This window comes from Ischnura elegans (assembly GCF_921293095.1).
Source record: "Ischnura elegans chromosome 13 unlocalized genomic scaffold, ioIscEleg1.1 SUPER_13_unloc_3, whole genome shotgun sequence".
Lineage (NCBI taxonomy): Eukaryota > Metazoa > Arthropoda > Insecta > Odonata > Coenagrionidae > Ischnura > Ischnura elegans.
The window spans coordinates 5,962,991-5,990,475 of NW_025791659.1; the positions used below are offsets into that span (position 1 = coordinate 5,962,991).

The 27,485-nt window shown below is 37.1% G+C and overlaps 1 protein-coding gene across 1 annotated transcript in view; it reads right to left on the minus strand.

Annotated features, from left to right (window-relative positions):
* Positions 1-23,943, minus strand: part of LOC124172920 (papilin-like) — a 61,141-nt gene extending 37,198 nt beyond the window's left edge. Inside the window, exons 1-4 of the mRNA XM_046552437.1 lie at positions 23,612-23,943; positions 14,845-15,054; positions 8,480-8,604; positions 6,994-7,144 (exon numbers count right to left, since the gene is read on the minus strand). Of these exons, the coding sequence (XP_046408393.1) occupies positions 6,994-7,144; positions 8,480-8,604; positions 14,845-15,054; positions 23,612-23,924 (799 nt within the window). The 5' untranslated portion in view covers positions 23,925-23,943. The remainder of the gene's footprint in view (positions 1-6,993; positions 7,145-8,479; positions 8,605-14,844; positions 15,055-23,611) is intronic.
* Positions 23,944-27,485: the final 3,542 nt, after the last annotated feature.

Genomic DNA, 27,485 nt, shown 5'->3' on the forward strand with positions numbered 1-27,485 from the left:
CGGAATTCTTATGGGATCCCTGTAAACCATAATGGTTGCCACAACGTTGCAGCAACGTCTCACGGCAACCAACTGGGAGTTCCATGCAACGTTGTGACAACGTCTTATTTACTGCCAAACGTCCTCCGTACTACGTTTTCACAACGTCTTCACAACATCTTTGCAACGTGACACGTAACATGATTGCAACCTGCCTGCAACCTTCTGTAAACCATATAGGTTGCCACAACGTTGCAGCTACGTCTCACGTCAACCAATTTACTGCCAAAATTTAATCCTTACTACATTTTCACAAATCTTCGCCACCAGAAGCGTAACGTGATGCAACCTTTAATAAATAATACTTTAAATTGTGTCGTTTCATAGGAAATTTTTATTATTCCTTATTTACAATTTGTTTTCCTTTCCTCCACCCTCTGATGCCTTGACTCAGCGTGCCTGAACCAGTCAATTGCCTTCTCCTTTATGTGCTTATGGCCATATACCTTTAATGTGGGCTTGCAACGGAAAGCATCTGAAATTAAATTTTAGTAAGGATTTTAGACACAAGTAGTTTTATTGAACAGTTCCCATTTTGAAATAATTTTATAAGCACAACATACCAATAATACAGGCATACGTTCTGGTGGCACAGAACTGGATTTTTTTAGTGTTCATTTTGGAATGGCCGAAAAATGAAAATCTCCGACCAAGGTTATTGGTAAATAGGTGGTATAACATGCCGAAAACACCCTCAGTAATGTTATTCCGACCTCGTCTGCATAACTCTACAGTCTGAAAAATCAGAGGAATTTTTACAACACAAAAAAACTCACAAATAGCTACTTATAAAAGCCCATCAAACAAATGACACTCAAAAGTTTTATTTTACCAGAGCTGCGTGGAATGGCTTTTTGAGGAGTTCCACCTCCAGGGCATCAAATTCTTCCATTGTATCCATGGGGAATTTCCAGGTCAATAATAAGTCGTTGTCACTTTCATCTGGCATCTGGCAGTTCGACTTAGCTCTTTTCAAAGCCCGAATTTCCTTTAAAATTTCCAGCTGCGTCTTCTCAATTCTCTTTAAATACTGAAGAAGGTCTTCAGAAATAACTATGGGACCAGAAGAAGTTTACATTACTAAAAAATATGTATAATGTACTTTTCATCTTATTATAAAGGTGAGAAGTAAATTGACTATAATATAATTAAGACAGTAGTTTTTATAGGGCCATTTTTAAATAGATGCACATAACCAATAAGATGTGATGGTCAGCTGATGAAATCAGCAGGATTAGTATTGCACTTGCCACCTAGGTCAGAGCCCACAAATTTGGACTTTCTATGAGGCAAGAGTTGGCAATATTACTTCATATGAAATGACAAACAAGGGTTTGAGACACGAGCTTGGCTGCATATACTTAGTCTTTTTCTTGAGCGATTCTATTATCATTACTGTCATTACATGAGATCTTGAAATGACCTCGATAATTAAGGCGTAAGCAGTTAATTTTCCCACAAAATCCACCTGATAAATTTAAGGCTGGAGAGTGGTTTCTTTACTTTAGAGAAATAAAAGTTTAGTCCAAATGTTAATGAAATAAGCAAGCACAACAATAATTGAATGTCATTCAAAGAAAACAGAAATTATCTCATGATATTTTTTAGAACAGCCAATCTTGAAAATCATAGGAATGGTAATAAAAATAATGGAATGCTAGGGTTGTATTGAAAGGGAGAGTACTAACTTTGAATACAACCCAAGAGACTAGAGAGCATAATTCAATTCTGGGCGCTGGACAGCACAAAATAACAAAAGTAATGTCCTTGCAAGAATTTCAACAAAATGCAAGGATGGATTGCTGATAGCTCTCAAGGAAAATACCTAAGCTACTGACATATGTTGGTCTCATTGAAGTATTTAATTAATAGAAATTTGAAAACTTTACTTACAGCTTAGAGCCAAATGAATGTGTGTCTGTCCAAACTTTATGTTCCCTTTAAGGCCTTCCAATAAATAATATTTTACAATATCATCTAAGAATGATGTTCTCAACCCACGCCTTGTTGCATCTGGTGGAGTAGAACCCCCAACTCTTTTCAAAAAATCAATCTGAAATAAAAATTATTATATTAGGGATAATTCATTGAACCAAAGGCTGTACACATCCACTATGACAATTTTACATGAAGAATACTGGGTGTCCCATTTATCTTGATCACCCGAAATAACTTTTTGTGCAGATGGAAATTCAAAAATGTGTCAAGCAAATGTTCATTAGCCGTCAGGGGGACATTAATTAGCATGATTGACTTCCTTGTAGCTTTATTATTTACAAAGATATGAACAGCGGTATGTCTTTTTAAAATGGCACCCTATATTTTTTATTTGGCAGTTCATTTCCTCTCCTAAAGACTTATTCAAAAATGTAGCACAGTGGACCATTAACATAAACACAGTGTTATGAAAAATGTCTGACTCAATAGCACTTAGTGCAGGAAGGCGGGTATTGGAACTACTCCACCAGTCATTCATAAAAAATATAGGGTGTCATTTAAAAAAGACATACCACTCTTCAAATCTTTGTAGAAACAAAGATACAAGGAAGGCAGTCATGCTGATTAATGTCCCCCTGAGGGCTTATGAACATTTGCTTGACACATTTTTGAACTTCCATCTGAACAAAAAGTTATTTCGGGTGGTCAAGATAAATGGGATACCCTGCATAATTGGAATCAAGATCAAACAGTCTGCTTGCTTAGAAGAAAACAATATTAGGGAGCCAACGCATCTCAAAGTCTTTGATCACTCTATTGAAAAGTGCTTCAAGCAAACATAAAGGAAGATGAATCTAAACCATTTCCTATACTGGGCTGGGTATTAATAATATTACCACAGATAAACTGATATTCACTTTATCATTATGGCCCAATGGTTTTATCCCTGAGTAATGTGCACAAATAGACTTGCCTCCAACAAATCAAATCCCATTACTTATCCCCTCTTTAACAAAATCACAGTGACATCTTTAACTACAAAAAATTATCAAAAATGAGACACAAAATTGATTGAAATGTTTTCTTTTAATAACAATTACCTGATTGGAACTTTGATCCAAAACTTTTTACATCATCATGAAGATGTTTTTGACATGAAGCTACACTTAAACCCACTACACCTAAATGAAAAATAAACACTATAAAAAATGTAAATAACTTTAAAAGACTCAATAAATAGTAAAGCCGAGAAGTTTTTCTTCATAATCCTCCCACACTACGGTGATGCAATGCGTCAAGCATTAAAATAAATTTAAGTTTATGCATATGCAATGTTTTTCAATCCACAGAAGATGGATTGACTGAGCTGTCTCAGGAAGTGTGAGAAGGTTGAAAATATTAAGAATATGCTTCATTTAAAATAAAAAATGTTGCAATAAGCAACACTTCTACTTACCCAGATTCTGATGAAGGAAGCAAAAGTAGAACTTCAGCGGTTGATAAACTTTTGTTGGAGAAGTTTCGCAAACATAACACTACAAAATTACGTAGTAACAGTAGATGATTGCCTAGGTGCTGGTGAAACAAGTAAAAGAAGAACTTAAGAGGCTGATATGCTTCGGCAGGATCAATTCCGCTCACGAAGAACACAACACAGTTCATGTAACATTATTAATGTGCACATGAATACGACAACGGCCATCAAACGGCCATGGCTGGCCATGGCCGTTGGCATGTTGTTTTTCTCTCGATGGAAATCGACTATTGGTGGAATCGACCATCGATGGTATCCACAATCGATAGCTCGACATCGCGGGCGGGAGTCTAAATCTTGGTAGGCGAAAAATTAAGTTTCGCCTTATGACTTGAGGAATAAATCCCACTGGGAAATATATCTTTTTTGTATCATCGCCTTAGTAGATTAAAAAGCACGAGTGAAATCACATTTCGAAGAACATTCTTCTTTATGAAACGAGGAAAACTTATCATGGCAGGATTTTTTTTACATCTTAAAGCCCGTATGACACTTGCCAATTTATTGGCCAATCCATTGGATATTGGATTGTGTACCCACTGACACACGCCAATTTCTAGCCCAATCTCAGTTTCACAATATTGGGCACAATTTCTTGGCCAATCTACAATTTAGAACAGGTTCTATTTTCTCGAGGCCAATCTCCAATCAGAACTCAGTCTTGTCGACTCCTAGTGGCCAAATCTAGAAGCTCTTTGCAAAACATTTCACCTCGGAATTTTAATATCATATATAAAAACTTTACAAGCATAGCAACCCATAAAATAGCTTAAATAATTAATGTGTACTTTGAGAGAATATAAATTCACAAACATCAACTGTCTAAAGTGGGTAATTCAGAAATAACATTTCGGATATTTAATGAATAAAAACGTCGTGTTTCTCCTCGATAGCGTCTATATTTTGTTTATTTTACAATTATTAAACTATTTTTCATGATTTGAGCGCTAAAGTTTCGGGTGAAAGTCCCAATTGATGACACAATCTCTGTTTATTCGATGAACATATTCCAGCCAAAACGAGCCGCTACGTTATCTTGGCTCACCTATGAGATCACCATATTGCCTATCTCTCATCATTCAAGGGACTCACCCGAATGAAATTTCGAGCAATTCGAGAATATCTTTGCAGCCCCTCGAAATAGTTATTAAATTTACAATTATTATGCCACCTCCCATTCTGTAGCTCAGTGGCAATTAACCTGCGTCTTGAGATGCTCTTTTGTCATTTTGTGTTATGTGGCGTTCTCTAGTGGGGTATTAGAACACTATAACGGCCAATATTGGTGTAAATATTGGTACGTGTCATACGATGCGTAAAGCCCAATATTTTTACCAATATTGGGCCAATTTATTGGCCAATAAATTGGCAAGTGTCATACGGGCTTAAGGGAATTGATTGATTTTTTAATTAATCTGCATTTCGTAGCACCCCAGGTGGACGGCGTTCTTGGGTGTTCCGAAAAGAAATGATGAAACACACTGTAACAACTGTGACTCAGTTATTACATACACAAAAGCCTACTGTCAAAATATAAACCGCGAATATCCCACAATGGTTCGCAATGTCTCTGGGACGAAATAGGAATATAAGGGATCAAAATAGGATATTCCAGGAATATCCTCTGCTGTGTGGGTACCTATTCTTTTAGCTCAATATTTTCATATTTTAATGAATGAGGGAAAATTGTTGTAAGGACGTTGCAAAGCAACCTGTCTGCAACGTTGCAAAGAGACCTAAGTAGCTCTGCAACCTCGTGCAACCTGTCTGCAACGTTGCCAGGACGTTGCAAAGAGACCTCAACAGCCCTGCAACCTCGTGCAACCTGACTGCAACGTTGCTGCAACTCATTGTGTTTACAGGGATTCTATAAGACTTACAGAAATTCTTATAGGGTTCTACAAGTCTTACAGAAATTCTTATAAGAACTTTGCATTTCTTATAGAATTCTCTATAAATGTTGCGCAGGTCACATAAATTTCAGGTTTTTATCCGGCAGGCATTCGAGTCACAATAACTTATGTTGGCAATTGATAATTATTTAAGAAATTCTTATAAGAATTTTTGGAAATTATGTATAACTCTTTGTTAAGTAATGTTCTGCTAATTTATTGGCGTTTTCAGCATGGCATTTGACATAAATGGTTCCAAGAAGTGGAGGCTTCTTTTTATGAGACTTGTTAATATTATATAAGCCTTGATTAATAAGAAATTTTCTTATAAGAAAATGCCCAATTTCTGATAGGAAATTATTTACAAGGATTTTCCAATAGGGGTTTGAAAAAATTTTACTTTCATGGGTAGTACGCCCAATTCCTTGTTGTGATGCAACCCACAATTCGTTCTCTTGTATCTTCTTAAGGGTTGTAAACCTCCTAATTAATGTGAATTTTCTTGACTACTGTAGTGGGAGCAGACGATGATGCTCTGGATCTCCACGCGAAGCTTACAATTAGCGTAAAATACGTGATCTAGGCACGAAAGCAGATGACATTAGACAAATTTTGTAAGCAAATTTCTACTGTAAAATATAAAAATGTTCTTGTAATGATATGGTAATCTCATAGTCTTGTCTGTTGCTAATCGATATAGCAATCGATTTGGTATCATTCCAGAAGCGAATGTGTGTGGCTGTTGCCGTAATTTAAGGTCAATAAAATTTTGCCCAATTTTTATGGTGTTAATAACAACCAGTTGACATACTCAGGGTTGTCTTTATCTTCTCCGAATATGCTGTGAGAAAGAAGAAATGACTTCGCTTCACTTGTCGTCTTTCTATAAATATATATATATAGCATATAGATAGGATAAATCACGGGTGATGCATATTTCATGTAATTGTCTTCGGGAAATCTATGAAACATTGTGATTTTTATTTGCATGGAATTTTTTTCAATGTAGCGCTCATTTTCAAGATTTTAAAGGTGAAAAGAGTTCAGGAATGCGATCCTACGAGAACTACCGATAGTAATTGTAATTATGACGACTTTTCCACAGATTGCAATTACCCCGACTGCTACTAGTTACTTTCCTGGTTAGTACGTTTTCCTGCATAGTACGTTCATTTTTTGTGGTCCCTTCAGAAACGTACTAAACAAGTTCCACTGTAATAGGGAATTACAACGAGGCATTTTTAAGACAAGGGCCCAATGCTTCATGCCACAAAATATTAGTAATAACCTTCCTCAATATGTACATACGTGCTATAAGGAAACTATTCATTAACACTCATATTGCCATACAATAGCCAATACAATCAATGAAAAATGATATATCCTGTTTACAAATAATCATTTTAGCAATGTAGAAAATCCTCAAACTAAGGAATTATTATAATCCATGATATTTTTTCCAATTGTCTACCCTGGTTCCCCCAATACAGTGGAAAGTCAAATAATTTTGGGTGTTCATCAAAAGTATTAGAATATGCTTGTATTTGAAACATGTGGTCAACTCCATAAATTGTTAGGTGGTACTCCTACCTGTTACAACGAGTCTATAATCCTGTTTAATTGGATTACCAACTCCATTACTTGCCAAACAAGTGTATACGCCGGCATCATTTCGGGTGAGGGCTACAACCTGCAATGATCCATCTGCAAGCTGGCAATATTTTGCATCAGAGCCATCAATCTGGAAAACAGAATTTGAAAAATTTATTTTACACTCATTAAATTATCAAAGGGCTTTCCTTTCATTTTAATGTGTCTCCCCTCTGAAAGACTCAACCCACTTGAGCTTAATTTGGCCAAAGCAGCAAAGCCACATTCCCTTTTAGATGACTCAAATCAATTTCATTCATGCAAAGTTCACCATTGGCATTAGCATTGTACCATTCAAATAAAGAAACAATGTTGACTATCCCGCACACGCAAAGATGTCTAAGAGAGAAATAGCAAATGAATACTGTGGAACCTCGTTAAAGCGAGTATGGGCTATAGCGAGACCCCCGCTATTACGATAGATAGCCGATGCACCGTCAATTGACCCTATAATAAGCGTGTTAAAAATTCGTTTTTACGAGGCCCTTTTGGTGTTGGCTCTCGCCATAGCGAGGGTTTCATCGCCGGAAAAACTTACATCAAGACTACTTAATCTCTGTAATTGCTAGCGATCTGTTAGAAATGAAGTTAATCGAGTGCTCAGTCTCAAATTTATGTGGTAAACTGTCGTTTGATAATTAAGTAGTTGATTTTGATGAAAATATTGTGGCATTAGCATTCGCGAATGCTTGATCTTCTTTTGTTCCTCGGGCAGCATAAAGCAGTCGTCAGCATACCCGCACGTCCATGAGTTGCATGAATAGAAAGCATTTGATGGCAGACACCATGGCCAAGAAAACACCAAACAATTAGTCGTTGTTTGAGTAAGGAAATTTAGTGATGCAAATAAACATCACCTTTCGTCTGGATTTATGCTTACGTTTATCAGATAGAAATTTATCTGTCACCGCAACTATCTGTTCCTGTATAACTGTTCGCAACAGGTATACATATTGGCTATTATTTGCTCCACCTCCGGTAAAGCGACAATTCGCTATAACGAGTGTTTATTGGTGCACCGTGGGGTGTCGTTTTATCGAGATTGCACTTTAATTAGTTTTTGGCGATGCCATTTTTGAACCGCATCCCAGCTGATCGAGTGCTAGGTGACCGGTAATTGTCTCGTGAGTTTGCAACACAGCCTCCAGAGGTTGTCAATAGCCACCCACATCATATTTTAGCACCATTTTACATGGGAGACTTACAGCAACCGCATAGAAGAGCGCACGTGATAGCAACTACACCAACTGGCATTCATTCTTTGTGCAACCAAATACCTTTGAACTATTACTTTGAACTATACCAAATAACTTTGACTTTCCACTATGCACACAAATAGTTATTTATATTGTTTAAATCATGGTGATTATTTCACAGAAAGCGCTCCCTGAAGTTCAATTTGTGTACTGTAAAGCACTTGACTCACAATATCAATGTTCTTCCTCCATATGATTGATGGTGTTGGTCGGCCTTCAGCAACACACTTCAACGTTGCATAACTACCTTCTTCAGCAGCCACATCGGTATCAGACTGCAATATCCTTGGAGGATCTGTGAAGAGGAAGGAAATTTTAGATGGTCATATTTATATATCTGGATATCCAAGTATAAGAAATTATTTAAAAATATTTTTCAAGTAAATTAAAATTTTCAGCATATGTCATCAGGGGGAAAGTTGTAGGATTGTACAAGAACCTGAGAAGGCCCTAGGTGATTTCAGTAAAATATCATATGTATATAAAAGATTATTTAATAATTTTATGTTCTTGAGAGAGCAGAATAAATAAATGATAAAGCAGTTTACATGAGAATAAAAATCTATGGTCAATTGGTGAAAACTTTCACAGTCCATGGTATTAAGATCCTTATCGCCCTGATGAAGTCTCCAGCAGTGGGGACGAAACTGCTGGAATTTTAACTCATGATAAGGATCTTAATCTATGGTCGAGTTTGAAAATTTTCATTTCGTATAATTATTTAAATTACATCTGCATAATCCATTACACTATGCATAATATAATGGTACAAAATGTACAGTAGGAACAGGTTACCATTTTTTTGGGTTTTAGAAATCATTTTGAATGGCCCCCATTTTTCTCTATCAACTGTTGAAGACATTAGTCATACATTGCAATAAATGTAATATGTATAGCATAGCTGATCAAAAATAACTTTGAAATCTGAAATCGGCAAGCAGGAGGAATATAGGGTATCTATGGAGACAAGAAAGTTCTAGTATGGCACTGATATATATTGTGGCGAAACGCCTTATTTGTATTTTTGTTTTGTTAAGTGGTTTAAATTTTATTTATATTTTTTTATGTAAGATAAATTTGGTATCAAGGGTATTGTCTTACAATTCAAAATTTGTGCCTTGTTGAACAAGTGAGAGATGAAAAAAAAAGAATTTAGCTCGCTCAGTCCCCGCTAACGTCGTCAGTTTACATGTGCGTTGCAGACGACGTTAGTGCGGTGAACGCTGGGTAGGGGAAGAATGGATAAAAGGCCGTGCACGGGAGAGCACAGGTATCAGAAAAACAACGAACAAGTCAGCAGAGAACAGAACGGAGAGAACAAGGTGACGCACGCTACGGCTAAAACGCACCCGAGAAGGCTGAGGGCTGTGATTAAGCGGAAGGAAGGTTCCGGATCGCCGAGGGGTCGAATTTTGGAAGAAGCACTGGCCACGTGTAGCAGACACAATAAGCCGGCTGCTGGCCCGAGTGGCTTCTGGTCTCGATCCCCGCCACCGAGTGAACGAGTAAGCTTATACGCCCCTATTTCCCTTCTAGTGCAACTGATATTTGCCAAAGTAGTGTGTCCCTTAAAAGAAACCAGTGAGTGTTTCGTGCTCTCTCTCCCCATCTCTCGTCTGAAGAAGAGGAACGATAAGTGATTAGTGTCAATTTCTCATTGTTTTCTCATTGGTTCACGAGTGTTGATTTCATCATTGTAAAATATTTAAATCGCCTCTAAGACTAAAACATGGCTTTTGTGCTACAAAGGCGTTACTGAAATATGTGCAAATTCATTGTATGATTTATTGTATGTTCGATGGTATTAAGGGTTTCAATATATTAGTGTTGAAGGGTATAATTTTTTGTGTGTTTCTTTTGGAGGGGTAATTCAAATTTCGATGGGGTTATTTCATTTCATTGTATAGTAGTCGGTTCATTAAAAGTCATTTATGTTAAAAGAAAAAGAACCGGAAAGAAATTTATTTAAGGTAGCGATTCTTCTGCCCCCCACCAATTTTACTGTCTTAATAGCAAAGCCAACGGCGCTGGTCGCCCGAAATCTCAGAACCCTAAAAATTTCTTACGTGTCGTCCCGTTTTTGCTTCCTACTCGTCCTAACGGGTAGCGGAGGAAAGGAGGTGGGGAGGGGTTGTGGGCTAAACAAGACCCGAGAGGCGGGACCGGCACAATATTATGTCATAAGGAACATTTAGATTTGGTACTGGGCTAGGTGATAATACATTTTCAGGCAAATTTTCTTTTATCGCAACAAATATGAAAATTATCTATATGGCAATTCCTTTAGTGATGTGTTATTTCGTAAAATTCTGCAGTTTTCTTTTCCAGATCTGACTTGACCAATTTCTGATCTTGACGTTATTTATGAATTGCTAGGAACATTTTTGAAAGGTTATAGCACATTTATGAGCACATATGTATCTGCATTTTTGGTGAAATAGTTGATAATTAGTTTTTATTCAAAAAATAAATAAATTTTAATGCATCACCTCCATTTTTACACATTTTTTGTTTCATTGATTGCATTTTTACAAAAATTTGTAAATTCACACCTGAATTTAATTACTAGGTAATTCAAGCTAACTTGCAACTATCAAAAGTACATGGAGACAGTCACAAAGGAGCACAAAAATATATTATGCAATTGGCTCACAACATAAATACATGTGATGTCAACACAGAGAATTAAATGCTAAATGCCAGGGTGGAACAATTGACTACACAGCCCATGCAGCTTAGTCGATGGGCTGTCAATAGCAGTGGTGTTGGCAGGATTGAAATTAAAACCTGCTTGAGTCTGGCCCAGAAATATATCAATGGACCCAGTTTGTGCAGGACAGCCTTGCCTCCCTCAGCAATGGGGAACATGCACAATTTTTTTAAAGTACTGAAATAAGAAGGCCTCTACCTCAAATGTGCTCGCCGAAAATGTCGCGTATGAATAATGCTTTTCAGCTGAGTTATGAGTCTTTAAAAATTGATCCCCATCGGCTCCTTGAAAACACGACGTCATCGGAGCGTGACGTCACGGCACGGAATCCACTGATGACAGACTGTAGAAGTGGATAGAAAATCGATCTACTAGGGCTCAAATGCAAATTTGGCGAAAATAATTGCTGTTGTAACGAAAAAATGCAGACTGTGAATATTTTGGGTTGCCAAGGCGTTGTTGAAATAAATAAAGGGGATTGTTTGGGGAGATTTGGTAATAAAAAAATCAGCCGCCATAAGGAAATTGAGCTAAAGTTAACTGAGGTATTTTGCTTTCTTAAATCCCTCTTAAGTCAATTTGCCCTTTTAGGAACTACTACGAAGCTCGACGAAGATTTTTACTTCGATATCTTGCATTGAAGGCTCTACCACTCTACTCTCTTAGCGAAGTGAATGGTGTACCGTGCGATGACGTCAGAAGGCGTTTCGGGTCACGTGACTCCAAGCGATATTCGAACATTTTTAATTAGCATTTATTGACGTTTGCGGAGTACTAGGAGAGTTTTGGCTTAAATATTTGGACTCGTGAGAAAATTTCCTATTCAATGAGACTAACTAGCATGATGAACAAATTTCATGCATGTTCCCCATTCCTATTATGCATATGATATCTCATTTTGCCAATTGTCTTTTGGAATGAACTGAACTACCCAGAAAAAGTTGCCAAATCTTTACTGGATCACAGATTTGAATTTTCCAGGTTATTTAATATCTTCAATCAAAATTTATGCCAAAAAATATTGACAAAAAAACAACTGTCTTCATTGCTGTTATTTTTTTGCTCAGATTTACTCATATTTTCAGGTAAATAGAAATAAATTCTAATGAATATGGGTCTCAAAATCTTGATGAGCTGTTCAATGTCCAATTCTCATGGATTAGAAGGTGTAATTCTGAGTCCTCTTTAATCCTTAGTTATTTTGCACGATGTTAGGCAACCCACATCACACATACACCCTCTCTTTATTTCTGTAGTGAAAAATCTGATGAAGGTGTATTTTTACGATTTCATCTGGTATAAACCATTGAAAAATAGTTTTAGATAAGTCAAGGATATGGAGAAGCTATTTGATTACAATACTGTCTGCAAAAAAGTTATTTTTGGGTTTCCCTTCATCAATTACAAAGTTTCACAGAAAATTTCTTCCTTTTGGTGCTTCTGCCTAAGTACCTCTGACTGAAACTGCAAACAAAGTCACGTGTTTACATGGTCCCCTATGAAAAAATTGTATAAAACCGTATAAAAATTTTATACAACTTATACAGGTTGTATACAAGGTATACAATTTGTATACAAAGTATACAAATTGTATAAACTGTATTAATTCACATGCTGTATACAGCATATACAATTTGTATACAATGTATACAATTTGTACACATTGTATACAATTTGTATACAATTTTTCAACTGAGGCGTCAAAAATTTAAGTCCGAAAATCAACTTAGTAGGGGACCAAAATAATGTTCCAAATTCAAGAGTTCAATTGCTTCTAAAGATAATGAATCGCGTTTTAAACAAGATTCTTGGAGACCCATCAATGTTAGCCATTCAGTGCCACTAGGGAAATTTTCCATATCCATAGCCTCCATAGTGTCCCCTTGTCCCGTTTGTACGAAGTGGTACGAAGGTTTTACACAGTGCACTGGCAAATTCATATGCAGCGATAAAATTGTATCACATACGCCCAAATTTCCTAAAAACTCGTGATTTAATATGTGACACAGTAGTCATTTCGTATCTGGATACGCTGGATAAAAAAAAATTCATATCCGGTGTAGGACTATTTTCTTTAGCGGATGGGGCCATAGCTAGCTAGTGTTTCAAGGAATTTAAGCTTCAGCCGCTCGATATACCCATTATTCAAATAATACTGACTCAAAACCCGTTTAACATAGCAAGCATTCAAGAAAGTTAACTGAACATTCAATTCATCACATTACCTCTGTGTTCACCATTAAGATGGATATTTTAGGATTGGCATATTCAATAGGTTAATGACAGCAAGCTGAGAGAAGCCACAGTGTAATTACAATTAAAAAGAGACAAAGAGTGGTAGATAAGTTGAAAGATACACACTAGGTACATACAAATTTAAAAAATATAAGGAGCCACATTGATACAATCACTGATAAATGTTACCATGGCTAGATTCCGGTTTTATTTTACAGAAATATCAGCCAGAGTAGTTTATAATTTATTTGTAAATTTGTTTTGAATTAAAATGGTATTTTGAGTCAAAAATTACATGAGAGGAGACAATGTAAACATTTAAGAGTGAGAATTGTTTGGACTAAATGTTATGGATGTGCAGTTTCTTTGGTGCCAGAGTATATAAGTGCAGTGCAGTTAATAAAGTGCGTAGATGTGAAATTACTTTTGCATACCTCCCATTAGGACAGAACAGAAACGCCGACAAGTTTCATAGATAGTGAATCTGTTCTGGTTACCAGCACACCCTCCATAGAAGAAAGCAGAACATGTTCTTCTCCCTTCATGAAAGTACCACCTCTTGAAGCTACCAGAGCATGGTCCATTTAATCATTCACATTTCTCCTACAAGGTAAATTTTGACATTGCTGTTATTGGCTAGTCTTCCATATAGTATGTGCATAAATTATCAATTTTTTTTACATTCATGCGTTGATTTTATAACGATTGTTAGCGTTGATTTTATAACGATTGTTAATATTTTTAAGCAAAGCGATGGTCGCTGGCTGCACCGTCACTTGGCAACAGCACAGCGCAGACCACCACTGTTTTTATCCATCAGCACCCATCGCTTCATAATTTCAGTATCTTGGTTCATGCTCATGCAAAAGGCAGTCAATGGACTCCCATGGGCTACAGCATGGGCATGAGCTACAACATATTGTGCCGCATTTCTTCTACAATTAACGGAAAATCTTGCCGAGCAACAGCCGGCCACATTAACTTTCACAACGTAAACAACGAGTGCGGAGAAAAAAAAGGACTCTGTCTAATAATATGGCGATTGAGCACAGGAGGCCAGCATAGTACGTTAAGCATATTAATTAACAACAAAACATTACCATCAGCGTTCATATTTAAATATGGGTTCCAAAAAGGGTACTGGCATTATAAATACAATTATAGATCGAAAATAAATCCTATTATGAAATGATTATTACCTGAATATTTGTTCAAGAATATTAGAGGCGATGATGACTTCATACTCGTGTAATTCAGCTGTATTTGTACATATGTAAAAATACACATGTAATACAACTGTAGTACAGCTGTATAAATACATATGTATAATTGGTGTATACGTACAGCTGTATTACATTTGTATATTATTTCCACATGTAGAAATACACGAAAAATACATGTGTAATACAGCTGTATAGATACATATGTATAACTGGTGTATTCTTACAGCTGTATTACATTTGTATCATTTCCACATGTAAAAATACGCGAGTAATACATGTGTAATACAGCTGTATAGATACATATGTATAACTGGTGTATTCTTACAGCTGTATTACAGAAGTGTGTGCTATCTGGGCAAACACTTACCAGAACGGAACTCTTGAACAGGTGCTTCAGTGCTGTAACCTGCAGTACAGCGATACTGGCAGTCTTCTAGCCTGGCAAAGTTATTCTGGTTGCCTCCACAGCCTCCATAGTAAAACTGCCTGCATCTCAACTCATATGAGTCATAATACCATCTTGTGGTGAAATTCCTGCATTCACCAACCAAAGCAGGCATCATGCATGTGTCTAGCTCTGAAGAGAAATACATACATATTATACTTTCAGCATTGACTATTTTTATTTGGAGTTTTTATGCAAAATAAGTAGAAAAGGATGAAAAAATTTCATAAAAAATGATCAAGAACATTGATCTAAAAGCAAATGATATTATAAGACCCTCCTTTCAAGAAAAACTGAAGTTCCAAAAATATTCATCAAGGCAGCTGACCAATTTCTCATAATAAAAATAATGAAACAGTTAATTAAATTGCTGTTAAGTGATAGCATATTAGAAGCATTAGCTTTTTTAAGTATGAAAACTTGGTAACGCATTGAGTTAAATTATGGTAATCATTACTTACTCAGCACCAAGCATGCAATTTCAGCTATGAATTTTCTTTTAGTAAAATGCAAATAAATTTTAAACCTGATCCAAATACATAATTCACAAATATAAGTAAAATGTAATTCCCGTTAGTTTCATAAAGTGCAAACATAACACTCAGGAAAATTAGTTCACAACACAATGAATTTCCATCGTCATGCTCCAATAACACTGTGTGAAGGTAAGTATGTATAATTATTTGATAAATAAATACAAGATTTCCATTCAAGTCATTCAAAACAATGTAATATGGTGATATATGTATTACCCTTCCAAATTTTAAATGCACCCATTAAAAACACATTTTCATGCAATTTTAGCTGAAAGTATTAGGTACCCAAAATGCACTGAAAAAAATAATTCAAGGAATTCAACACTTTCGATGAACAAACTTTCGATGATTCCATTGTTCCCCACTAGTGTCCTTGATTCTTGTAGTGACATCATTATTATTAACAGTATTTGTTCATAATTTTAATACACGTGGTATTAATATTGACACAGCAGTGGTTAATATGCGTCAAAGTGGATAAGAAAAATATATTACCGCCATACTATGTATCTGAAAGAACTTATTTTGGAGAGGTTTGAACCATTTTTATTCCTATTGTGGAAAATCCTCTGCTTTACCACTTGGACAGCTCACTCACCGATTCGGACAGTGTATCATTTCGAGATTTCGCAAGTCATGCAAGGAAACGAATCAGTCTTCTTATGCCACTAAATCAAACTGAATTTTAATACGCAGTGGCATTATTTGCAGTGATATTGCAGCGGCCATAGGCGGATTTAGGGGGAGGGGATGGGGGCATGTGACCCCCCCCAAGCACTTAAAATATAGACAAGATTTTTAATATGGTTATTCATTACGTTCGTTCTATTTTGTGTATTGCAGACCCTCAATAATTCAATTTAATATTCAAGCAATAAATTAAGAGAGGTATTTAGCTGAACAGATAGATATAGGAATTCATTTTTCCCCCGAACCATAAGGGACTTAAATAGATTCTAATCCTAACTCTGCATTTCTTTTTTTTGTGCAAACTGTTGGTGTCTCAACACCCTCTGCCACATGCCTTTTGGGTGGCTTTCAGGGTGGTGTAGACGTAGATGTAGATAAATAATAATAATAATAATAATAATAATAATAATACCCGTGTGGGGTTTTCCGTCCCCCATCGGGCGCGTCCCCAGGTGGCGGATCGGAGAATGCTCGGCAGATATGCAGGGTAGGTGGGAAATAAATTACCACCCGCGGACCAAAACGGAAACCGAAATCCAGGCGCGTCTGATCCCATATTGGGCGGCGTCCTGGTCAGCGTTTGTCCCCATGTTAGGGGCGGCTGTCTCTGTACCTGGCCGTAGGTATAAAAGGCAATACCCATTCTTAATGATGGAGACTAAATCGGAAGCCTCGGATGGCCTGCCGCTGCCTGGGGATCGCCAGGGTGCCTCTGGAGCCGTCGCTGGAGGTAACAGTATGCGAACCGACGGTGGTCATGCACTGAGGAGGCGGGTGCTGACCGGGAGACCCGAAGAAAATACAGCCCGCCACATAAGCAGCACCCCAACACCTACACAGGCTGCGACAGCTGAAAGTGCTTCCCAGAATCCACTTTTTCCTGAGACCACTGAAGCTGGCCGTAAACGTATGCGCATGAAATGGAACCATGAAATAAACTGCTCTATCATGCGTATGTATTTTTTCGTAACAAATAATGAAACTGACATGACGGCATATCGAGGAAAGCTGCATGAAAAATTCAAAGAAATGTACCCCAACTGTAATGTAACACCTCAAAGATTATCCGACCAAATTAGAACAATATTCAGAAATAACCTCATCTCAAAGCCCATGCTAAGTAAAATAAAACAAGAAGTCTACGACTCCCTAGCTACGGATAATAGTTCACATGACATAAGCACAGGAATGGGAAATCACCTTGAATGCGAGACAACAGGCGCGGCCGTCGGGGAGACCAACATCAGCGGCGAACAACAGGATAATATCGACACGGTTGTCATAGAACACCAAGCTTCAATTTGTGAAGAGGCACTGTACAAACGTGTGGAAGATGAGTTCAATACGTGCCTTATCAAGTATAGAGGACTAGTCCCCACAGGCAAACCAGGAATACCCAAACAACAATCGTCTGTCAAGCTTGCAAAAATTATTAGTATAATAAATGAAAAACTATTACCGGTATATTTAAGTGATGAAAAAACATTTCAAGACCTACACGATTTTATATACTGCGGAGCAGCCACAGCTGTTTTGTGCAATGGTGGCAGGATTGTCCCGAATAGCAGTAATGGCAACAATGGGGAGGAGCCAAGACCGCCGATGGTCAAGGGAGAACGCATTTGGCGCAAACCAAAATGGATAGTCCGATTAGAACGGAAAGTGGATGCCTTAAGACAAGACCTTGCACGTTTAATCCAGTTTTCGACTGGTAATCCAAGTACATCATTTAAAAAAAAAGTTGAGAAGGCATTCATAAAATACTGTTCCCACACTCAATATGACAAACCAAATGAAAATATAAAAGAAATTATTGACACCCTCAAGCAAAAACTTGCAGCCACAAAAATGAGACTCAACAGATATAATAAATGCACAAGAAGAAAACAACAGAATTCCCAATTTGAAAATAATCAACGGAATTTTTACAGAACATTGGGCAATAACAAACAGAAGAAATCTATTTCTTGTGAAAATAAAAACCTAAGTAATTCTAACTCTCAGGAAGTGGAGAAATTTTGGTCAAATATATGGTCGAATGATACATCCCATAATGGAAATGCAACCTGGATGAGAAATGAAAGAACAGCAGCGGAAAACATAGAAACTATGCTTCCCCTCATTATTACAATGGAAATTCTGGAAAAAATTCTTAGCCGAACCCATAACTGGAAAAGTCCAGGAAGTGATAATATACACAACTTTTGGTACAAAAAATTCACCAGCTGCCATAAGCATCTACTGAAATATATAAACCAATTTTTGAAGTTTCCAGAAAATATTCCAGTTTTTTTAATGGAAGGTAAAACATATTTATCGCCAAAAGAAGTCGCATGTAACGATCCATCAAAATATAGACCGATAACTTGTCTACAAACATTTTATAAAATTTTCACCTCTTGCATAACAGAAGTCATCAACAACCATATAGATGAGAACCACATTTTTACGGAAGAGCAAAAGGGGTGTCGCAGAGGAAGCAAAGGTTGCAAGGAACAGTTGATAATTGATTCAATTATTCTTAAACAAATACAAGAAAAGAATAGGAACCTACACAGTTGCTACATAGATTACAAAAAACCTTTTGACTCTGTTCCCCATTCCTGGCTTATTGAAGTACTAAACATTTATAAAATTCACCCAGAAGTTATTAAATGTCTCCATACTGTGATGAAAAAATGGAGCACCATCTTGCACATAAAAACTGACGAGGGTCTTTTGCAGACGAATAATATCAAAATCAAACGGGGAATATTTCAAGGTGACTCTTTGAGTGCGTTATGGTTCTGCCTTGCGCTAAACCCTCTATCAAACCTCCTGAATAATACTCAATATGGAGTCAAAATAAAAGGAAAAGAACCAAGATGCCACACTCTATCGCATCTCTTCTATATGGACGATCTCAAGCTATATGCAGGATCTAATAATAATCTAAATCAATTAGTCCGTTTAACTGAAATATTTTCTAAGGATATAAACATGGAATTTGGAATAGATAAATGTAGAATTATCACAATATTCCGAGGTAAAGTACAAAGGAATGATATTCCACTACTGGATGGGCAAATAATAGAGGCCATGGATGAGGGAGATACCTATAAATACCTAGGATTCCAACAAGCAAGACGACTAGACCACTCTACGATAAAGCAAAAACTTTCGACTGAATTCCAAAATAGAATCAAGAAACTTGTTCGCACGGAATTGAACAGCAGAAACCTCACTAATTCAATTAATACCTTTGCCATCCCTCTCCTGACATACTCCTTTGGTATAATCAAATGGTCACAAACAGATCTAGACGACCTACAAAGAAAAATTCGATCCCAAATGACAGAAAAATATGCTCCATAAAAGCTCAAATATAGAGAGGAGCACGTTGCCCAGAAAATTTGGTGGAAGGGGTATCGTAGACATCAAGAATCAGCACAACTCACAACTTTCTCAGTTACGGAAATATTTTTTCAGCAAGAAATCTACCTCGGATCTCCTGAGAACTATCTGTGACGCAGACAATAAATACACACCGTTAAACCTATCTGACGAAAGTATGCAAGTTAGTGAAACCACTGTTACTATAGACAGTAAAATGTCAATATGGAAAGCTAAATCCCTTCACGGAAGACACCCTCATGCCCTGGAGGCCCCTGAAATCGATAAAGATGCATCGCACGCATGGCTCAGGCATGGGCAACTCTTCCCAGAAACAGAAGGATTTATGATCGCAATACAAGACCAGGTGGTGAAAACAAAAAATTATGAAAAATATATAATTAAAAACCCAAATTTATTGGATGACAGATGCAGAAAATGTGATAATGCCTCTGAGACGATACAGCACATCACAAGTGGATGCTCTAACTTATCACAAAAAGACTACCTGCACCGTCACAATCAAATATGCAACATCATACACCAGAAATTAGCTCTGAAGTATAAACTCATAGAAAATGGAGTTCCTTATTATAAGTACACACCTAAAACCATCCTTGAAAACGACCACTGTAAGATTTATTATGACCGTTCAATTATTACCGATAAAACAGTCCATAGCAATAGACCTGATCTAGTAGTACAAGATAAAACTCACAATGAAACGTACTTGATAGACATTACCGTACCTAATTCGCATAATATCACTACAGCCTACACCAGCAAAATGGAAAAGTATGAAGAACTTAAAAATGAAATCAAGAGATTGTGGAAATCAGATAAAGTACACATAATACCCATCATTATTTCCGCCACAGGAGTAGTGCCTCATTCACTCCATCAAGGTCTTCAAACTATTGGACTGCCGAAAAACTTGTTTATTACCATACAAAAAGCAGCAATTTTAAATACTTGCCGGATTGTCAGAAAATTTTTCAAAACAGAGTAAAGAGACGAGAGTACTTGGTGATACCCGTACCTCGCCTAAAACCAGCAAAAATGCTGTGAAAACATAAAAAAAATATAAAATAATAATAATAATAATAAATGCGTTTATTTCGTGGGCCTGTGGCCCATGAGAAAACCATTGCACAACTTTCACAAGTTCAGCATACCATTCCCATACGTAATGACATTACATTCCCAAAAGAGAAGAAAAAAAATGAAAAGAAACACATAAGATTCACTCGTTGCGGACAGCCGCCAACTTACAGACAGTTAGGCAAAATAACTTTCATATCAAAACAAAGAGAATATTTCCTACAGTTATCGTTGTATTTTGTTATTAATCTCAAATGTGAGAACACCTGTCAGACCCTTGTGCCCCCCTTGGCAGAAAAAAATCCTGGGCCCACCCCCCTAGTGGCGGATTTTTTTATATGTATGCTATATACTGCTCTATCACTACTTCTCATCGAAAAACTACAGGGTTAATTGCAAGAAAATATACTTTGATGGATCAGCTAATTTACGAAAAAAAGTAAATTGAAGTTCCCGAGGTGGATTTATTATCTAGCATGAGCTGCACAATTTATGTGAATTAAGCATTGCACATATCCCACATAGATTCTTGCATTCATCAAAACCCTTTAATGATGTGTAATAAAAATATTACGGGAGATTGGAATGTTGTTCAAATTACCCTCCTACTGGTACGATATAAAATACCAAAAATCCATTTCCAAACTGCGACAAAAGTTGCACCATTTCATTCGTTGCAATACTTTTGAATCTGAATGTACATCAGAATGTGCATTTTTCACACTATGGCCAAATTTTCTGACAGTCTTAACTAAAACCCAAGTCTGAACGCAATTATTTTTATTCTACTCAGATTTGGGCTCAAGATGTGAGATCCTCTGGCATACACTAGATTTCAATGAACTTAATTTTTTTGATGTTTCAAATGTTTCTGGTTAGCTTTCATTTAGTAGGTATTTAGAAGGGGCAAGTGACAGCTAACATTGTTTGCATGGCTGGGAAGGGTCAGATAGGAAGGGCGGAGAGAAACCTGGTGGGTAACGCAGTATTGGAGAGCTCTCAATGAAAGGTGCCAATTAAGGGGGACGTGGGTTGATGTTACTTTGCCCAGGCAAAGAGCTAAATGCTCCTCAAATATTACAAGTGGGGACCGCAGAAAAATCTCTGCCACCACCATGATTTGAACCTGGTCTCACTGGAAGGGAAGCCACACCAGCCTCATCTCATTCCTTCATTCTTAGCTGAATAAAGTTTCTTCTCCTGACCTTCCTTATTATAACAACAATGTAATATTTATGCTCTTGGAGTATAGGTCATGATAAATTAAACTCACATTTGGCCAACGTTTCAGAGATTTATTCTCCTTCCTCAGGGCTCTTAATCATAATGAATGTTTACAAAGAAAATAAAGAAAATAAATTAATTAAGTGGTTACAAAAATTTGAATACAATTGTGCAGTACAAATTCATTGGTAAATTAAAAATTGTGTACAGAATTAAACAACATACCTGTGATAGAAAAGTTTCGTTACTAGGCTAATCTTGTTTAATTATAAATTTAGATACCATTTGTTAACAAATGGTATCTAAATTTATAAGTAAACAAGATTAGCCTAATAACGAAACTTTTCTATCACAGGTATGTTGTTTAATTCTGTACACAATTTTTAATTTACCAATGAATTTGTACTGCACAATTGTATTCAAATTTTTTTTACCACTTAATTAATTTATTTTCTTTATTTTCTTTGTAAACATTCATTATAATTAAGAGCCCTGAGGAAGGAGAACAAATCTCCGAAACGTTGGCCAAATGTGAGTTTAATTTATCATGACCTATACTCCAAGAGCATAAAAATTACATTGTTCATTCTTAGCCTTCTTATTTATGGCAGAATAGTGATTTCCATGATAAAATGCTATACATATTTATTTTTGCCTGTAAATTCTTTCAAGCTTGGAAAGCAAGCAGATAAATTCTTTTGTTACCAACATCTAGTCTCAAATTCTTCAGTTTACTTTCACAATAGGCACTGACAGAATAACTGATCATAGCATGTGCCCCCGTGCCCCCCCCCCCTCAGGAGAAATGGCCTATGGAGATGCTTAAAAAAGTCAGTAAATCGAAGAAAAAATTATTCTGAAGTAGAAACTTGTTCTGAGAATTATGATTCATTAACGGTGTGTTCACGCAACGATGGGGGTTAATGGGGATTATAAATAGTAATGACAATCGTCACTGGCAAAAAATACTCCAAGAACAAATCCATTCAAGTACCAATTAGTGCAAACTTTGGATTTCGTAATAAAAAAACCTACCCTAGTAATCGTTGCAAGTAATCCGATGACATTTACTCGATAAGACACCATTACTGGAATACGCTGCCAGTGTTTGGGACCCTCATGAAAAAGGCTTAATAACAGAGTTAGAACGCGTGCAAAGAAGAGTTGCCAGGTATGTGAAAGGTCGTTACGATAGTCTTGTTAGTGTAACTGACCTCTTAGATAAACTCGGATTGGAATCTCTGTCGGACCGTAGATTGAAAAACAGACTAAATCTTTTAGATAAATTCAAGAGCAGTGTCTTTTCTGACGAAGTTAACCATATCTTGCGGACGCCAACGTACTACGGAAGATCAGATCATATAAATAAAATAAGAAAGATAGATTGCAGAACAGACAGATTCCGAATATCATTTTTTCCACGATCAATAAGAGATTATAACGGCAGCAATAGAACTCGTAAATAGATTGCATGACTTGTAGTGTAGCCTACTAACCTATGTAAAACTTAATGCATGTTTCTTAATTTTATTATTATTTCTAACAGCATATAGTAGTATAGTTTGTTATTATACGGGACGTATTTTGGACGGTGTGGTGTGCATGTGGGAGTCCAAATGCATGCTGCATGCTGGTGATTGATCACCCCCTGCCAAACACCCTAGAGGTGGCTCGTAGGGTATTATGTAGATGTAGATGTACTGAAAGTCGCGCCTTAATTCATCCAGTGATCAGGAACACAGAACTTCGGGGACGATAGCACTTACCTCTCACGATTACCTTGAAATGGTATTGGCCAATCCCGTCGCTACAATTCGAAACTCCATGAGTCGCCTCAATCTCCTTCTCCTCCATTGGGTTTGAGCCGTTGACCGACAACGCCGTCCTCCATTGGCCGTCGGTGCGATTAAATTTACGGGTGAACGTTATTTTTAGACTATTTTCCGACCGCGGGCAGGCCAAATCTCCCTCTGCTCCAGATGACACGAGGATGGATAAGTTGATCGCGGCCACAGTAAAAAGAAGGCCTCTCATCTTGTGGCAGTTAATGGTACTCTGTCCAAACGTGATCCAGTGCATATTAAACTTCAATGCGAGTGGTCAGCCCTTATACACAGTTCCAACACACTGGTGTATAGAGGGACTCAGACACTGTTTCGGACGTAAATCGGGTCATAAAAGCGATATGATTAAACGATGGCGACGTTATCTGTCTGGGGTGAAGCGAGACCTATGACCCATGTCGTGATTAGCATGCTTCGCTCTTCATGCGAAAATTCTTCCGCGGAAAGAAAATAATTATTCTTTCATCTTTATCATTTAGATTGACGTCGGAGCTGAAAAAAATTCCTCGCACTTTTCCTTGTTTCTCGATTTGATTTGGCGTTTAGTTCGTCGTAAGAGAGCATGTGTCATTAATGAATGATGTGGTGCCTATTTATATTTTACATTCATTGATTTCTGGTCAATGAACATAAGATTATGCCTTAGGGCAGAGTGATGATAATAATCTTACATGCGCGCCGCATTTCTCGTTTTTTATATCTGAAACGTTCTTCCAAAAACTTTTGTTAACTCGTCATATTTGAAATTTTCAATAATTTAAAGGGTCGTTGTTGTGTTATGTTTTACACTTTTTCTTTTAGTATTACCAAAGAAAAGGAATTTTTCACGCGAATAAGGTGGTTTCCTATTATTTTTTATTGCCTTAATCGAAAGATTATTACTCCTGGAGCACGTATTTCGCGCTTTTAGATTTTTAAATGAAAACATCTATTTTTCGCGATTAAATGAAAAGTGAAAATTTTCAAGCGCGCGAAAACGCGACGCTTAAGTATGAATGCCGGGAAATATCTCCGTACAGTCGTATTTCTGGTTCCCCCTCCCGCCCAGTGAGGTGACCTTGAGGCGAGGCTTAGCACTGATACGTCGCAGGATGCTAGCGGATAGCTGAGTACCTTGCTGAATGGTAGCGCTTGGCTTAAAAAAGGTGTATTAATACCTTATCAAGTGAAGAAAACTTTCCGACCTTAGTCAGTTTTAATAGGTGATTATTAAGACATGTTTCCCTGAACTCTGTGCCTCATGCATGCATTGGCAACCTCAGACGATGTATAACTCCTATCCTCTCGTGTAGAAACTAGGTCCCTGTGACGTCACGCGGAGTGGAATCGCATGGGCGCCAATCTGGCGTTTTTCAAATGAGGATAAAATTGACCATTACCATTCGTCTAAAATGAGATTACTAAAACCAAATAATTTGTACATCATGAATACACTAATGGTGGGTAAGGAATCGCAATCAATGCCTTTCGTTTTCTTTGATGAAGGTAACTACCCTATTGTTATTTTAGGAAACCTTTTTTTTGGTGATACTAAAAGAAAAAGTGTAAAGCATAACATTTTACAATGGCCACGTGTTATTTTAAAGAAGGAATGAACGGCCTACGAACCTTTAAATTATTGAAAGTTTCAAATTTGGCGATATAGAATAAGTTTTGGAAGAAATATTTAGATATGAAAAACGAGAAACATGGCGCGCATGTAAGATTATCATCACTCTGCCCTAAGACACAAATCTGATATTCATTTACCGGAAATCATTAAATTTATAATCTAAATTGGCAACGCGTCATTCATTTTTGATACATGACATGTTAATCCAAAACTAACTTTCAAGTTTTTATGACATACTTAACGTATGTGAAATCTATTCTTCAGCGCAAATTTATTGACTTAGAGAAAATAATTATTCTCTCATCGTCAACACGTGGATTGACGTCGGATCTAAATATATTCCAAGCATTTGAAAAATCTTCTCGGGATACCGCGCGGGTAAGATTATATAATTGAGCGCCGGCGTTTCGAGTACCGACCCTAGTAGTACAAAAAGGATTATATCTAGATTTAATACGTATCATAGTATACACTGTATACATATTATATCTGTATAAAATACATGCAAATATCCTCTATCACGCAGATAATATGTAGATATTATACGTATTATATCTGCTTCCATAATATGGATTTTATATAGATTAAATACGTATAACTCATCGTAAATATGTATATTATACATATCTTATACATGTCTGATGATCCCTGGTTACGCCGTAAGGATATTATTTGTATATTTTAAAGATTCTGGTATACATTAAGGACAATGGATCATCAGACATGTATAAAATATGTGTTATATACAGATTTGCAAATCTGTATACCGATGTATTTCGAAATCTCAAAAATATACAGATATAATCCTTTCTGTGCTACTAGCCCAGACGGCCCAGAATCCTCCGTATCTAATTCGTATGCGGATAGTATCCATTGACAAAAAGCGACGGAGCGGTAGTAAATGGATACTATCTGCATACGAATTAGATACGGAGGATTCTGTGCCGTCTGGGAGGGGACTCGCCACCCATTCTCACGGCTACCGACAGAAAATTCGAAGTGACCGTTGAAGCCCTGCGTTAGGAGGGGCCGGATTGGTCGAGAGCCGATTGTTGTCGCGGAAGACCGTGGACCAGCGTAGATTTAGCTCTGGCAAGCATAACGCTTTTAAGGGTTCTATTCCAAGAGCTGCTGATCGAAAATCCGGTGTCTCTGTTTACATTCTTATTTTCAAAAGTGAAAAATCATGTATTCCAAGCACTTTTCCTGGTCCATAAACATTACAATGTGATTTCAAATGACTGATTTGGAACTGCAAGATGTCTTGCTGCTTCATTATATCTTATGGTCCTATTAAAGATTCGCTAGAGGTGGCTCAGAGGCTATTTTGTAGATGTAGATGTCCAATATGACGAATGTAGTTTTGAACTTGGAGTACACCCAAAAAAGCAGGGATCGGGAAGTCTCTCAGATAGGGTAGAATGCCCTATTGTCGGTACCCCCAAGTTGCTGGCACTCTCTTACAAATTGTGTGATATAATAACAAACATCTCATGCTATTCAATATAACTCTGTAAGAAACTGTGTTAAATAGGTTAGTTTCCTTCATCAAAGAAAACGAAAGGCATTGATTGCGATTCGTTACCCACCATTAGTGTATTCATAATATACAAATTATTTCGTTTTAGAAATACCGGTTTAGACGAATGGCAATGGTCAATTTTTATCCTCATTTGAAAACGGCCAGATTGGCGCCCATGCGATGCCACTCCACGTGACGTCACAGGGACTTAGTTTCTATAGGAGAAGATAGGAGTTATGCATCGTCTGAGATTACCATTGCATGCATGAGGCGCAGAGCTCAGGGAAAAATGTCTTAATAATCACCTATTAAAACTGGCTAAGGTCGGAAAGTTTTATTCGTTTGATAAGGTATTAATAAACCTTTTTTAAGCCAAGCGCTACCAGCCAGAAAGGTACTCAGCTACCCGCTAGCATCCTGCGTCCTATCAGCACTCAGAGCCTCGATCAAGGCCACCTCACAAGGGAACCAGAAATGAGTCGCACGGACTTTCCTACTTACGCGTCGCGTTTTTGCGCGCTTGAAAATTTTCACTTTTCATTTAATCGCGAAAAATAGATATCGTCATTTAAAAATCTAAAAGCGTGAAATACGTAATCCAGGAGTAATAATCTTTCGATTTAGGCAATAAAAAAATAATAGGAAACCACCCTATTAAGAGC